Source organism: Erpetoichthys calabaricus, chromosome 1 (genome assembly GCF_900747795.2).
Source record: "Erpetoichthys calabaricus chromosome 1, fErpCal1.3, whole genome shotgun sequence".
In the NCBI taxonomy this organism is placed as follows: domain Eukaryota; kingdom Metazoa; phylum Chordata; class Cladistia; order Polypteriformes; family Polypteridae; genus Erpetoichthys; species Erpetoichthys calabaricus.
The window spans coordinates 108224732-108240029 of record NC_041394.2 but is presented as its reverse complement, the minus strand read 5'-3'; the positions used below and the strand labels follow the sequence as shown (position 1 = coordinate 108240029).

The 15298-nt window shown below is 39.2% G+C and overlaps 1 protein-coding gene across 1 annotated transcript in view; it reads right to left on the bottom strand.

The window, feature by feature from the left end:
- Positions 1–15298, bottom strand: part of ercc2 (excision repair cross-complementation group 2) — a 113741-nt gene that overhangs the window by 71437 nt on the left and 27006 nt on the right. The window contains exons 6-7 of the mRNA XM_028804993.2: positions 12143–12259; positions 3332–3448 (exon numbers count right to left, since the gene is read on the bottom strand). Coding sequence (XP_028660826.1) covers positions 3332–3448; positions 12143–12259 — 234 coding nt within the window. The remainder of the gene's footprint in view (positions 1–3331; positions 3449–12142; positions 12260–15298) is intronic.

Here is a 15298-nt window from a genome sequence, read left to right as displayed (position 1 = left end):
GGGAAACAACACAGAAACTGCTTTGACGCTGGGTGCCACCAGTTTGCAAAACCAAGCAGAAAAGTGTGAATGTATGATGTAAGGCTGTCGTGAAAATGTGCGTGGCTTTACGCTAAGTTTGGTTTTTATACATGTGAAAGTGAGCGTGGAAATGGCCGTGCACAACATTTTTTTTCGTACACATCCTTTATACATGAGGCCCCTGATCTCTTCCCTCCTTGTACGGAATGAATTGCTTGATACCGACCAGTCCAGCTTCAAGAGGAACCACTTCACTGAGCCAGCTCTACTGACTGTAGTCGACCAGTTACGCCATGATAGAGCTACCAACATGTCATCAGTCCTGATTCTGGTAGATCTCTCTTCTGCCTTTGCTCCAGTCAATCATGACATCCTTCTTGCTACCCTTTCTGACCTTGGCATCACTAGGACTGCTCACAGATGGTTTGAGTCCTACATTTCAGGCAGATCCTACAGTGTGTCCTGGTGAGGGGAGTTGTCAAAGGCATACCAGTCATGTGCTGGTGTACCCCAAGGATTGGTGCTGGGTCCTTTACTCTTTTCTTTGTACACTACCGCTGGGCTCCATCATCCAGTCACATGGGTTCTGTCATCACTGCTATGCTGATGATGCTCAGCTGTACCTGTTTTCCACCCAGAGGACAATGCAGTATTGGCTAGAGTCTCTGCATGTCTGTGACGGTGCTGGTTGGCCCCGCACTACTGGGTCCCACCGGGAGTCTCTTCCCCCACCTCCATCTATACTGCTGACTCCCTCAAAGTATTTAAGAAGTGATTCAAGACCCATCTGTTCTGTGGATATCTAATTGAAAAGTACAAGGAAAAAAAAACTTGTTACCTGTCCTATTACACTTGCTGAACAGGCCCTAGCATAATGTTACTCGATTGTTTACCTCATTTGTAAGTCACTTAGGAGAAAAGCATCTGCAAGCAATTAAATGTAAATGTATAAAAAAAGCTCAATATGAGATCCTGGAGTGCTGATGCAGTATATTTATTTCTTATTCTGTTAGCTTGTGTAGCTTGCACATTACAGAGGTAATTCTAAGAAAATAAGTAGTTACTGGCACATAACTTACACATTTTAAAAAGTATCATTTAGTCTCCTCTAGAGTTAATCATTGTGATGCATCACTATCAGCCATTACTCCAAAAAATTAAGAAAAGTAGCATCAATTAACTGAGTGCGAATTAATATGAATCTTCACTCTAGGCATTTATATGAAAATTATATGCACTGTATATTAAATATGAAAAGGAAATCAAACGTGCTCAGATATGGCACATAGGTATCAAATAATATTCTTTAATTCAGCAGCATAAGCCTGTAGTACTTATAAGAACTGAAATGTAATGATAATAAATTTAATCTTAATAAAAATCAAAGTACTACTACAGTTGCATTCTACTTTCTAGTTCACCTTGCTCTTCATGTATATTACCTGCAGTAATGATTGTGCTTATCAGTCATTTTATTTCTTGTTTACAGTCCACCACCTGGTTACCTACAAAATTTATGTGTTTCATTAAATTACATCATACTTTTATTTCCTCCTTGACATCTTAAATCACTTCAGCCATAAAAACAATATACTTTTTCATGATCCTATAGACATTTTGAAATTTTCCTATTATAAATAATTGTAAAATAAAGACCATATTACTTTTCATCTGATTTATATTAAATGGAAACTAATATAAAGTCCATAAACAGTATGATTACTGAAAAAATGTTTTCAATAGTGATGCAAAAAAAAAAATTCAGCTGTATCAAAATGTTAATCACTGTACTTCATATTCAAATCAGTGACTAACTGCAAAATTGCTGGAAGCTGAACAACCCAATTCTATATACAATATAAACTGTAGTTATACACCGACATTGTTGTTAACACTGTTAATTTTCACCTATACTTAATAATTACTTGTTAACAAAAAACATATACTGTGGATTATTAGAATCAGAAAAGCAAATATATGTTCTGCTACAGCGCATGTGTATTGACCATAAACCTGGCAGTCGGGTCAAAATAGAGAGAGAGGATCAGGAGAGAGAATGGAGTAAAAAGAGCAATGTCAAAACCAAAAGTCTAAAGAAAGAATCATCAGAGCCAAGTTGCAAACTGAAAATCAAAGTCAAAAGGCAGAAGTTGTCCCAAGAAGTCAGCAACCAAAGTTATCTAAAGTAAATTCACTATATTTAGTCCTATCTCAGATAAGAAATGACTCTTTGGAGGACTTTTATACCGGTGCACCAGATAATGTCATAAGCACATCATAAGCACAAACCAGCACATCATGGAAAAGAATTCCATGGAAACTGTGGCACAAACTCTGCAATGTCAAAACCAAATGGAATCAGAAAAGATTGTAAAAAATAATGAACTTAAAAATGAAAGTTATTCACAGTATAAACTGAGACTTCCTTTTTCTGACCACTGTTAGGCTGTCCTCGAAGCGGTGGTGCTGTGAGGTGCCTATCACGCAAGCTGGTGACCCTTAGAAACATGTCTTCTGATTGGGTTGTGACTTTGGGTCTGCCAGATATCTTCCTATCAGAGTTTCTTCCAGTTTCCAATTGCCTTTGTATTGTGTAGGACACCATACTCTCTGATACTTTGATTCTTTTTTGTAATTTCTCTAAATGAGAGGCCTACACTTCTAAGTGTAATAATGCTCCACTCATTTCATTTGTTAATTGCCATTTTCTTGCCATTATCAATGGAATATTGTCCAAGTAGTACTTCAGAGGGTGTTGTAACACAGTCTGTTCCAGCTCTACTTTAAGACAGACAGAGGGTTTTTAAGTAATCAACAGAAGTAAGGAAAGTTGTACAAATTGTTTGCTTCAACTTGCAAGGCTTAAGTTACTTTAATTGCTGCAGAACATCTTTAGATTGTAATCTATGAGTTTCTCCCTGAAGAATGCCCATTTGTAATATTCTGATATTTCCTTTTGTTTAGTTTTTGCTAAATTAATCTTTAAATTTAAACCTCTGGCAGTTTACTGCTTACCTTTTCACCATTTTAGGTCGCTCATTGCATTTCAACTGATTAAATTTGAAGAAAAAATGGAAAAACTGAAGTGTTCTAAAACTTTTGAGCAATAGTGTATAACTGACCATAAAGTCATTTCTGGAAGACTGAATGGACTGTCATATACAAGAGGAAGTAGTATGCATATGGCAGCAGCCTAAAGATCCAACTCCTTTTTCAAATAGTTCTGGTATTTATTACACAGTATTGTCTGTATAAATACCTGGTAATTGCATGGAAGCTTACAACACCAACCTGTTTAGTTTTCTCTTACCGAATATCGAGCCAAAAAATAGGGACACCAGCCTTTTTGCCTGCCAAAAGCTTTGAGATCATCAAGGTTGAAGATACCAGCAGTAAGTGGAACTTGCCGACCCAGTGCTTCAAACTCCTAATGGGAGAAATAAAGACTTGTTAAAGAAAAAGCTAGGAATATTGTTTTAATGAAATATTAACTTAATCAGTCCATCTATTCATATTCTAAAAACACTTATCCAGAGCAAGGTCACAGAAAAAACTGGATCCAATCCCAGAAAGCATTCAGCACAAGGCAGGAACAATTCCTAGACAGGGAGCCATTTATTCACAAGTAGAATACATTCACAAGCAAACACACAGCACAGCCAATTTAGCAACGCCAGTTCACCTAAACTGCATGTCTTTGGACTATTGGAGAAAACTGGAGCACCTGGAAGAAACTCACAAAGACAAGGGGAGAATGCATAAACTTCAAATAGGGAGCACCAGGGATGTGAACCCTGGTTCTCTTACTGAAAGGCAGCATTGCTTTCACTGAGCCTGTGTCTTGCCCTTGTGACGGATGGCCGGGGCCTTCACCACATATACCAGGGGGACAAGGGTGGGAAACCCAGTATCTCCCCCTGGACGCTAGATGGCAGCCTCCCTGGGTTGCAGCGGTGCCTCGGACTCCCCTGGGCTTCATGGGGGTTGGAGGGAGTTGTCCTACCCCTGCAGTCCCTTTTCCAGGTTTTTCAGGCCCTGCAGGAAGCGAAGGAAGGGCTGGAGAAGAAGCTCAGCGCGCCGTTAGGAGTCATTCAAGAGTGGTTGAAGCGGTGCGGGGCTGGTTCCTCCAGTCTGACCGATGCGGCGGTACAGGTAAGTGAGGCCTGTGCCTTAGAAGTAAGGTGAGGGTGGAGCGCAACGGCGGCAGTATTGGTCAGTTCTGCTTGACAAGCAGCTCCGCCTCCTACAAGAGATGCAGACGTGATGATTGACAGCGCGGCAGAGGAGAGTGCAGGGAGGCAGCTGATAGACATCAGCTGCCAAACAGCCTTGTCTCAACTGCCGGCACCAGTCCCACAAGGGTCCAAAGGGGTGCAGATGGCACGGGGTCCCTCTTCTTCCCAAAAGGGGACCCAGACCGTCGGTGCATCCCAGAGCAGGTGGAGGATCCGGGAAAAGAAGACGGGGACTCCTGACAGTACACATGAGCCTGTCTGCTCGAAGACAGTGGAGGGCTGCGCTGTGAAGAGGCAGAAATGCCACAATCCCTCAGCTGGGCGGACATCGGGACAGGAATTCCCTTCCTGCTTCCGATCCCGCAGGGTTCGGAGTAAAGGGGAGCGGTGTTGCTATAACTGCGGCCGCTGTGGTCACGTCTGGCGGTCTTGTCTTGAGGGGACGTCCAATTGGCGTGGACATCGGGGCAACACCCCCAGACCTCTTGCTTTTGTTTCCACTGGGCGGAGCCGTGGTACTGAGGATGCTGTCTCCCCATCATGGAGACCAGCCCTCGCGGGATGTGCCACTAAGCCTGATGGGGCTCAGCTGAGAGAGGGGCAATGTGGCAGGGGGCCGGGGTCCATGCCCAGCCGGGACGCCCCTGCTCACTATATTCAGGGGCAGCAGCCCTGGACAGTGCAATACCTCCCCCTGGACGCTAGATGGCCACCCCCCTGGGTTGGAGCGGTGCCTCGGTTTCCCGCAGTGCTCCATGGGAATTGGAGTTGTGTGCAGCCCTGTTGGGTCCCGCGGGCACCGCCAGGGGGTGCTGTACCTGGGACTCCTGAGCCCGTGTGGGCAGCATATTCGTCACACCCGGAAGTGCAGCCGGATATCGGCAATCAAGCACCTGGAGCACTTCCGGGTACCCAATAAAGTGAGCCAGCAACCCTGTTGCAGCACCCCCTGGCGGCACCTGCAGAACCCAACAGGGCTGTACAAAACTCCAACCCCCTTGAATCCCTGGGGGAGTCTGAGGCACCACTGCAACCCAGGGAGGCTGCCATCTAGCGTCCAGGGGGAGATACTGAGTTTCCCACCCTTGTCCCCCTGGTATATGTGGTGAAGGGGCGTACCGGCCAGGCATGGGCTCCAGCCATCCGTCACACCCTATACACATAATTACACATAATAATACACCACAGTCCTGAAGAGCCACAGTGGCTGAAGATTTTTTGTTTAAAGCAGACTCTTAATTAGAAGACTGTACTTGCTGATAATAAAACTTGGTATTTAACTATATTGCTGGTTAATGCTTTCTTTCACCCGACAAACATTTTAATTACATTTCCTTTTCTGAAAACATTATCCATATGTTTTGTTGCACAGAACAGATTTGCACTTCATGATCCTCCCCTTTTCACTTTTGTTTATTTCTAAACATTTTATTAATACATACTGTATATTTGATGATGCACATTCACCATTGTAAATGGAGTTAAATTTAGGTGGAGAGTTGGTGGTTTCTTTGCTATTAACATTTCATTATTAACCTTGGGTGTATAAGGAAATGGAAAACAATTAAAACATAAACGCAGCTGCCTAAAACTAAAAAAAGGGAATAAAGGGTTCTTAATTAACTAAGATTAAGTACAAAAAAACACATTTCCTTAGCAGCAAATAAATAGGTTCTAATTAAAAAAACCAAGTGAAGTGAAAACCGGCAGACACTGTGACCCTGCGGGACCGTGAGTCACGATCCCTGGTTTAGAAAAAGGGTTGTGACAGAATTTTGTTTGCTTGTTGGAGATGAAATAAAAACAATCTGCATCAACAGATTATACAGTATCACAACACATCACTTAAGAAAAATTTAAAAAAGTGTTACTGGATGGTGTCTCTCTCTACGTATCACACACAGAGAACATAAACAATTTTTCACTAAAGAAACTTCAGCTGAAACCACTGGTCATATTTGTCTGTCACATGGTTTTCTTCACTTTTGACCTGGCCGTCTAAAATTCGATGTGTAAAGTGTAAAGCTATACTGAGCTATAAGGAAACTCCAGAAACAAAGGAAAAAAGTTAAAGTGTTTAAAAATAAAAAATACATGTTTTTAGTTATAAAGAACTGTAAACTGTTGAAAACAGCAGGTGAATGGTTTAGCAATACGTAAACTCATGACAACGTATATGTTGCCCCCAGAACTTTAAAATTCAAACAATGTATCTAATCTATATTTTAAAAATGTAATCATAAATATTAGTTTACAATCCTACTACAAATATACAGTCTGATCTCACAAGGAATCACACAAAAATAAGTTTAGGCAATGAATTATGTATACTGTATATTATAGCTGCAATCAGAAATATTCAATCCGCTCACCTCAAAAGACATTATAATGATATGAATTGAGGTTAATGAAAATATATGAAAAAAGCCACATTAAACAACAAAAAATATTTATTGACACATTTTTGAGCTATTTTAAGAACATAAATTGACTTAAGTTTGAGTTCAGTTGAAAAATGTAACTCTTTTCATGAATGTGCATGTACACTATTATTCAACCCTGAGCTTCAGTACTTTGTGGAGCATCCTTTAGCCTTAATAACTTCTAATAAGCATTTTTGGCATGTACTAACAGGCTTCTTACACTTATGTGTTGGAACCTTTCCCATTCTTCATGTGTAAAAGTCTCCAGCTCATTGATATTTGATGGCTTCTGTGCTGGAACTGCCTTCTTTAAAATCTCACCAAAGATTTTCAATGGGATATAAATCTGGGGACTGAGAAGGCCTCTCCAGGAGATTCCAGGATCTATTTCTCAACCAAGCTTTGGTTAACCTGGAGTTGTGCTTGAGATCATTGTCTTGCTGGAATGTCCAATGGTCATCAAGATTCAATTTCTGAATAGAAGGCATCACTTCCTCTTTAAAATGGCCAGGTATTTATTGGAATCCATGATGCCAGTAACACAGTCAAGATTGCCAGTTCCTGCAGCAGAAAAACATCCACACATCACCAATGACCCACTGCTATGCTTGAATTTGGGGATGGTAATCTTGTGGTCATAAGCCTGGCCTTTCTCACGCCAGACATACTGCTGGTCCATGTGTCCAAACAGTTCCAGTTCAGTTTCATCAGTCCATAGAACTTTTCCCAAAAACTCTGCAGGTCTATTCATATTTCTCGGGGCATGTTCTAGTCAAACTTTGATATTCTTTGTGGTCAAGAGTGCATCTTGTAGTGCAGTCATGAAGTCCTTGTTTATTCAGTGCTCGTATTATAGTTGTCACTGAGGCACTTGTCCCAGCCTTCATCAGGTCATCCTGTAGGTGTTTTGAAGTTAACACAGAGGTTTTTCTTAGTTGTCCTGGGCGCTTGATGAAATTTTGGGGTCTCTCCTTCAGCCAGGCAGGTCTGCATATGTGCCATATTGGTTTAAAGATTCCTTATAATACTCCCAATGGTGTCTCCTGGAATGTTCAATTTTTGGGAGATCTTATAAACAACCTTCAGGTACAATGAAATAATTTCCTCTTGCAGCTTTTGTGAAAGTTTCTTAGTCTTACCCATGATTGCAACTCACCTTCAACACCTTCATATCTTCACCTGATGACTACAGACCAGTGGCAATTACATCTCACATCATAAGACCTTTGAGAGACTGGTCTATGGTACAGTGGGTCAGTGGCTCAGAAAAGAGGGTTTTTTTAAAAAATAAATAATTAATTGGCCGACGCATTCTCTGTAGGTGTGCGTGCTCATGCAGCTGCGGGGAGTTGGTGGAGTAATTGGGGTAAGACGCACCTGCATGTAAAGGTGCAGCCTTTCTCTATTGCTTCATCGGCTTGCTGGAGTGTGCAATTGAGACGCTGTGCCTGCAGAGCCTTATAAGAATGAACTGGCATGAAAAAGGAAGGGAAAGAAAGAGGCTAATTGGAATGAAAGAGTGAAAAGAGAGAAGAGAGGAGGTTAATGGAAGGAGTTTTACCCTTTTAACCTCCTGATGAAGAAGTGGGGTTTCCCTCTTTGTGAATCGAGCACAATTAGAAGAGCATAGGGAGGAGGTCCCTTGGTGAAAGGAGTGCAATTAGAAACAGGGAAAAATATCAATTGTCAAAATATCAGTTGTCAATTGCTTTGGCTGTTTTTAAGAATGTGATAAGAAAAGGACTGTGCTTTGGAGTGAGTGAAAGTAATTAGTAACTTTTGGTTTTGGACAGATTTCAAAATTGAACTGAGCTGTGCCAAATTTAATGTCAAAAAGAAATTTAATGCAAATAAAAGCTAAATGTATATTAAGTATGATAGTATGATTTTACAATGATATGCACGTCTGGAATCTGAAACTACACCTTCAGAAGGACTTTGCAGTTATGGTGGATTCATCACTGTCCACATCCATTGAGTGCACTGAAGCAGTTTTGAAAACTAATATATTTAATGCTACATTACAAAGCACGCTGTACTCATACAAATCAAAGATTATTCTTTTTGTGCTATACAGCTTACTTGGGTGTCCTCAACAAGAAAAGTTGGTCAGTTGCTTGCTAATTACAAAAAGATATATCAAAGCTGGGGAAAATCCACCGATACACTTATTCTAAGAGTAAGCAGTGTGCAGTTAGCAGCATGAGCTACGAGGAATGATTGAACAAGTTGAAATTTTTTACTTAAAGCAGACAGAGTTTAAGAGGAGAAATGACAGAATTGTTAAAATTGTGAAGGTAATTAGTATGTAGGGTGCCAGCAACTACTTTAATATTACTTTTTTAACTAGAAGAATTGGAGGGTAACACTAGATAGTTAAGATTACACTCACACAAATGTTAGGAATTTTTTCCCCCTCACAGAGAGCCATGGACACTTAGGAAAAGTTACCAATCAATTACCAACAGCAGACAGTAGTACTTGGGCTGAATGGCCCTTTCTCATCAGAATTGTTCTTGGGTTATTCTTAAAATACTGTATTGTAGTGTCCCTAGCAATCCCCTCTCCAAACCACTAAATGTGATCCTGTAAAAGCAGACATATTATTACATATGGTAGATAACGACGGCTACTTGCTCAGATATTGCTGCCTTACACCTTTCCAATCCTCTGGGCGCAGAGTAGGGGTGCCACAATACTGTGCATGCTCCTGGTGCAGCACAATGCATCAGGAGGGAGGCGGCTCTACTGAAATAAGAACAATTTCTGCAATTCTTGCAGAATTCAGCAAATATATTCATTTTTAAAATGAATATTTTTTTTCAAATTATGGTTATACATGAACATTACAAAACCTATGACCTTAGTCTGACTACATATTTCAGAAAGTTTATTTAATGTGTAAAGTTAGTTAAGACTAATGATGACTTAGGTCATTTATGTTAGGTAGCCCCCAGTGGAGATCTTGTTTTTTCTGTCCTCCTGGCCATCTGATCTAACTTTATTCTTTGTTACTTAGTATTACCTAATCTTATTTTGTTCCATAAAAACTTTTCATTCTTCACCCTGTAAAACACTTTTGAGCTGCACCACTTGAAAGAAAATGTGCTATATAAATAAATGTTGCTTTTGTTGTTGTTATTGTAATAATTATACAAACCATCACTTATCTCTAAATCTCCCACTGGGACAGTAGTAGTGAGAAATGAATCAGTCACATTTTAAAACTTTTATTTTTTTAAGCCAGGGATTCCCAACTTGTGGTCCCAGACAAGCTGTTGGAGGTTAACAACAAGCAGTTACAAATCATTTTCAATGTTTACTCTTCTACATATTTATGTTTAGTGGATGTTTAATACTGCATCATATGTAAAGACTCTTAATGCTCTTGTAAATTGTGTGTCTGTCAAATCAGTTTATTAGAACATTTTACAATGCCTCATGAGAGCTTCTAATTGTGTGTTTTCACATGCATACCATGACAAGGAAATTACAAACAGAAGACAATTAGGAGATGGAACACACAAAACAGAACGGGTGATGGCAATCAAGACACTGCATTCTAAATCTTAAAAGTCACAAACTTGAAAGATGAAGTGAACAGTACACAAAGTAACTAATTTTGTTGCCACAAAACACAGATACACGTAGCCCTCATTCTGTGTGACTGCACTTTCTCTGCAATGTGCCAAATAAAGTGATTTTTAATGCTCAGTTCATGAACAATAATCTGCAATCAAAACTTCACCGTGTCATCACTCATTTGCATCCTGACTATAAATAATTAATCTCCTATAGACGGCATCAGAAAGCTTGCTAACATAAGCATTTACGATTTTCAAAAAAATATTTTACTTAGAAGGCCATTCAAGTAAATTGTATAGTATATTTTTTATTTATTAATAAACAAGCAGGGTTGGAGGAGTTGGTTATGTTTTAAGTAATTATAAAAAGTTGTTCTAGTTTCTCTTTATTCAGTGATTTTCTTTCATTAGCGTTTTTTAAAATTGTGATCTCATAAATTATTAAGCAATTAATGATGTGATTAGTGGGACAATATATACATTCTGTTATATGTGTAACCTTAATATTTGGTGTCCTTTTCAGGGAAACATATTGATAACTTATTGTGTGGCTCATGTAGCTTGTTAACAACTTAGGTGGTGGCACTCAGTTTAAAAGAAAAAAAAAAGATTGAGAGCCATTGCTTTTAGCATTGGCACTTAATTCTTAGCATTTTATAGCAATTAATATTTTTTTATTGTCTATAATGCACTACACTCTTGATTTTGGAGACTATAGCTGAGACAAGCCATTTTGCAGTAAATAGCCTAAACTGCCATTATACAAAATGGATCATAAACTCAATCTGCAATCAGAACAAAAAACACAAATATAATCTACATGTATTTGCAGTTTATCAGTAAAATTACTGAGCTTTAAATCGAAATATTATTTACTAACACTATATAGAACATACTTAAAATAGTTTAAACTGATATGAAATATTTGTAATAAAGTAATAAATTGATAAAAATGCAGATTAGTTCATCCAATTGACATAGTTTTCTCCAGGTGAGGTAGCTTGCTTTGCCATTCAAAGACAAACAGTTTAAAGCAGGGGTTGGCAACCTAAGGTACGCGTGCAACATCAGGTATACAAAGTCATTTTCAGTGGCACCCAGAAGATTAACAGTGACGTGTCTACAAAATGATTTTATATTTCTTAATAAAACATAACTGTAACAAAGTAAGTCCACTTTTATTATAGCGTTAAAAAAAATAAATCAGTAAATAAAAAAATATTGCTTAAGAGCAATATTTCGTATGCGTATGCTCTTCACTGAGCAGCCACACACACAACAGCAGTATTAACCGTTGCTAAAACTATCTAATTGACATGCTACTATGTCATTATGGTGAACAGTGTCAGGCAAGAGTAGCAGTCATTGTTTTTAACCCAGGCAGATGAAGGAGTTTGGTTTTCTTGCAATAAGGGATCAAGCTGTATAAACTCTGTTTTGTGAAAATATTTTGTGCCCAAAAACATGTGTATGGCATAACTTTGAAACAAAGTAGAAAAAAATTAAGGATGGGACAAACAAGAGAGTAGCAGCAAAATATGAGAAGCAACGTAGTGTGCTATGGAAAAGGTTGCTGACCTCTGGTTTAGAGCTACATTGTTGTGTAAATTTTACATTTTGGGAATTATGAAAAAAAAAAATGAACAAATAATCAAAAGTAAAATATTACATTTCAGTATAATCCTAAACTGGAAGCATTTAAATAGTTGAGGACTCAAAGAAGTGCAAAAAGGAAAAAGAATAATGTGGTACTTATTAATGTTAAGAATAAATTAATAAAAATTATTGTTAAACACAAGGCACCTCAAAGATGAAAAAGGCTGTAGATTCAGAACCAACTATAACACATGAAATGATAAAATAAGACAGAACTGCTTACCTCGTAAAAGCGGCACAACTGAACTCCAGGGTTTTGTTGCTTCCGGGAACGAATGTAAGATGCTGTCATACTGTGGCATTTTCCATCTACATCTTTTCCAAATCGAAGGGAACTCACCTAATAAAAAGTAAAACAGGTCTATGTTGTGTTCCATCATAGGAAACTCATACATTGTACCAAAAACAATTTCAGTTTCTTTATATCCTTGCATTATCCACTACTGCATTTCATTAACTGCGAAATATTAATACATCTTTTCACAATTAGACACAAAACAGAAGAAGGATCTTACTAAGTTTTTGACAATGAATGGAAGTTATCTTCAGACAGAACTCTGTCTCTTCAGAGAATCCTTGGGTACCATTGGTTTGACTTTGAGAGAGTAGTTTTGAATGAGTAGTAGCTCACGGAGTCCCTAATGAGGCACACTACCTGCATTGTGAGGGAGTGTCAGTTATGGCACTACAGCCATGTGGCGCGATTCCCCGAGGGTGACCCAGCTTGCAGGATCCTCATTGTTGAGGACCCGAGTGGCTGGACCAGGCCAAGGGGATATCCACGTAACACATGACTGCGGCACATAGATGGTCATTTCCAGAGGGTGGACCGCATGGCTGTCTGGGGGTTGCCAATCAGAATCCCAAGCTGTTTCATTATTTGGTGGATGCAACAATGGGCTGTGCCAGTGCATGCTCCCCACCCTGACCTGACCGGAGAACACATTTTTTTTTGTCTGTTCAGCCAGATCTACACATCATATGCATCTCTCTCAACTTAAACATTTTGTCTCCTTAATAATAGGGAGTGCTTGTTTTTTTATTGACTTTGATCTTCACTGTCAGAGAGAGTGAACATTTTGGGCTACTAGTACTCTATTTCTGGGAAAGAGAAATAACCTACATTGCCATCATTCAAACTTTCTGAAAATGTTATACAGTGGAACCTCGGTTTGCGAGTAACTTGGTTTACGAGTGTTTTGCAAGACGAGCAAAAATTTTTAATAAATTTTGACTTGATAAATGAGTGAGGTCTTGCAGTACGAGTAGTATGTATACGCTTTGTCTGCTGAGCGTCATGTGATCACAACTGAGCTGATGGTTCTTCTCTCTCGCTGCGGGATTGTGGGCAATCGTCTCCTATTCTCCTTCTGAGTCGGCGTGCCTCACTCATATAGTCAACATCCGTACGAGCGTATACTGTTTACTACAGCATTAGCATTGTGACTGTGTGTGTGCGCGCGTGTGTGTGTGTGTGTGTGCTCGCTCACGTGTATATGTACGTGCATGCACGCGCTCGTGTGTGTGTGCATGCGCGCGCTTGTGTGTGCGCTCATGTGTGTGTGTGTGTGTGTGTGCGTGCTGTGACGTGCGAGTCCCCATCTTGCACCCTAAAACACGAAGCTGAGTCTCAGTACTTTAGCAACACCAGCTTTATTCAGCTTGAAACAGTAACAGCTTGGTTATTTATACACAGACACAGCAGTCAGGCAGGGCCCTGCACATTTATAATGTTCCTTGTATCACCCATCGACGGCAGGTGCTTATAGCATGTCCGCAATCTTTTCGGAATCGCTTTTACTGCGAACTGGTACAGCGCTGGGAGACTGCGATTGCTTTGGGATGCTCTTCCGCGTGTCGTCCCGTTGGGTGCAATCCCACACACCAGCCATGATTCTTTTCAAAGGTAAAGTGCAGGTTAATTTGTTTTAAGAATTTTTACTTTATATTTTGTATTAATCATTTTTATATGAATAGTTTTGGGTTGTGGAACAAATCATCTGAGTTTCCATTATTTCATATGGGGAAATTCACTTTGATATACGAGTGCTTTGGACAACGAGCACGTTTCCGGAACGAATTATGCTCGCAAACTGAGGTTCCACTGTACTTTTATTTATACAATTCACAACTATAAATGATTATTCATTGAATGCTTCCTAAACACACCTTCATCCTACCATATAAATATATCTGTTCCTTATTGAATAGGTACTGTCCTGTTTTGGTTTCTCTTTGGTTTGGACACACGATGATACATGTTTTCCACATGAATTCCAATATAAAAACTGAAATGCATCGTAAATGGTGTGGCTTTAGTGTTAGTTCTATTCTAAAAAAAACTCATTTCGAGCAAGCAGCGTTGTGTAGCAGCTAAAATATTGGACCTTGAACTCACAAATTCCCTCATCTTCTATTCACTATGTGATTAAAAGCAAGTTTCACAACCTACCTGGGCACTAACTAAAGCCAAGTCTTTAAATTTGATTGGAGACTCCTTGATTTTATAAAGGTTTAAGAACCATGTGAAATTAAGTCCTAGAAGTAAATACTAACTCAGGAAGAACAACCTCAAGTTAAGATTATGTTTATTAGCTAAATAAACACTAAAGGGTCTTTGGACAACTATTTCAGAAAGCCATTACAAAATGAGCATTACAGATGCTCCAATAAATATACAGTAGTAAACTTATTTTATATATTGCTTACATTTATCCCATCCATGTGTATTTTTTTCAACAAATTACATTATTTTCAAAACACTTTTAGCAGTGACATTTGTTTTGGCAACAAACCATCTTGATGGTTTGAAGTTTCCCTAACTCCAATAGTCTCCAGCTTCTCTGGGGGAATTAAAATTTCTTTAGCACATTCTGGATCTCCCATTATGCTTCCTCCCAAGGGAGCATACTTACAAATGTTATGTCTAAGGCACCAATATGGTTCTCACTTGGTGCCCAAACTACCTCATGGAATTAAATTTTATCTGTTAATACATTGCAAATTCTGTCAGTCAACCAAAGATTGAAACCACAGATGAATATGAGAATACAAATTTGCATGTTTGTCCAACTACTGCTTCTACAGTGAACTACTCTTTTCTTTACAACTTTGCTTCTTGCTCCTCTTTCATTCGCCACATCTCACTCCCATATTTCATACATCTCCTCACGCAGCATTCTTAAATGGTTATCTTCTATGTCAGAAAAGGTCCTTTAGAAATGAGAACTTATTCCATGTTCCTCTCACCCTTGCTATTACTACCATGACTGCACTTTCAGCTATACATTGCATGTCACCTAAAAATCAGAACTATCTCACTTTCACCAAAGCAACTCCAGTGCTGAAATCTATATTTACACTTACTATCCTGCAAACC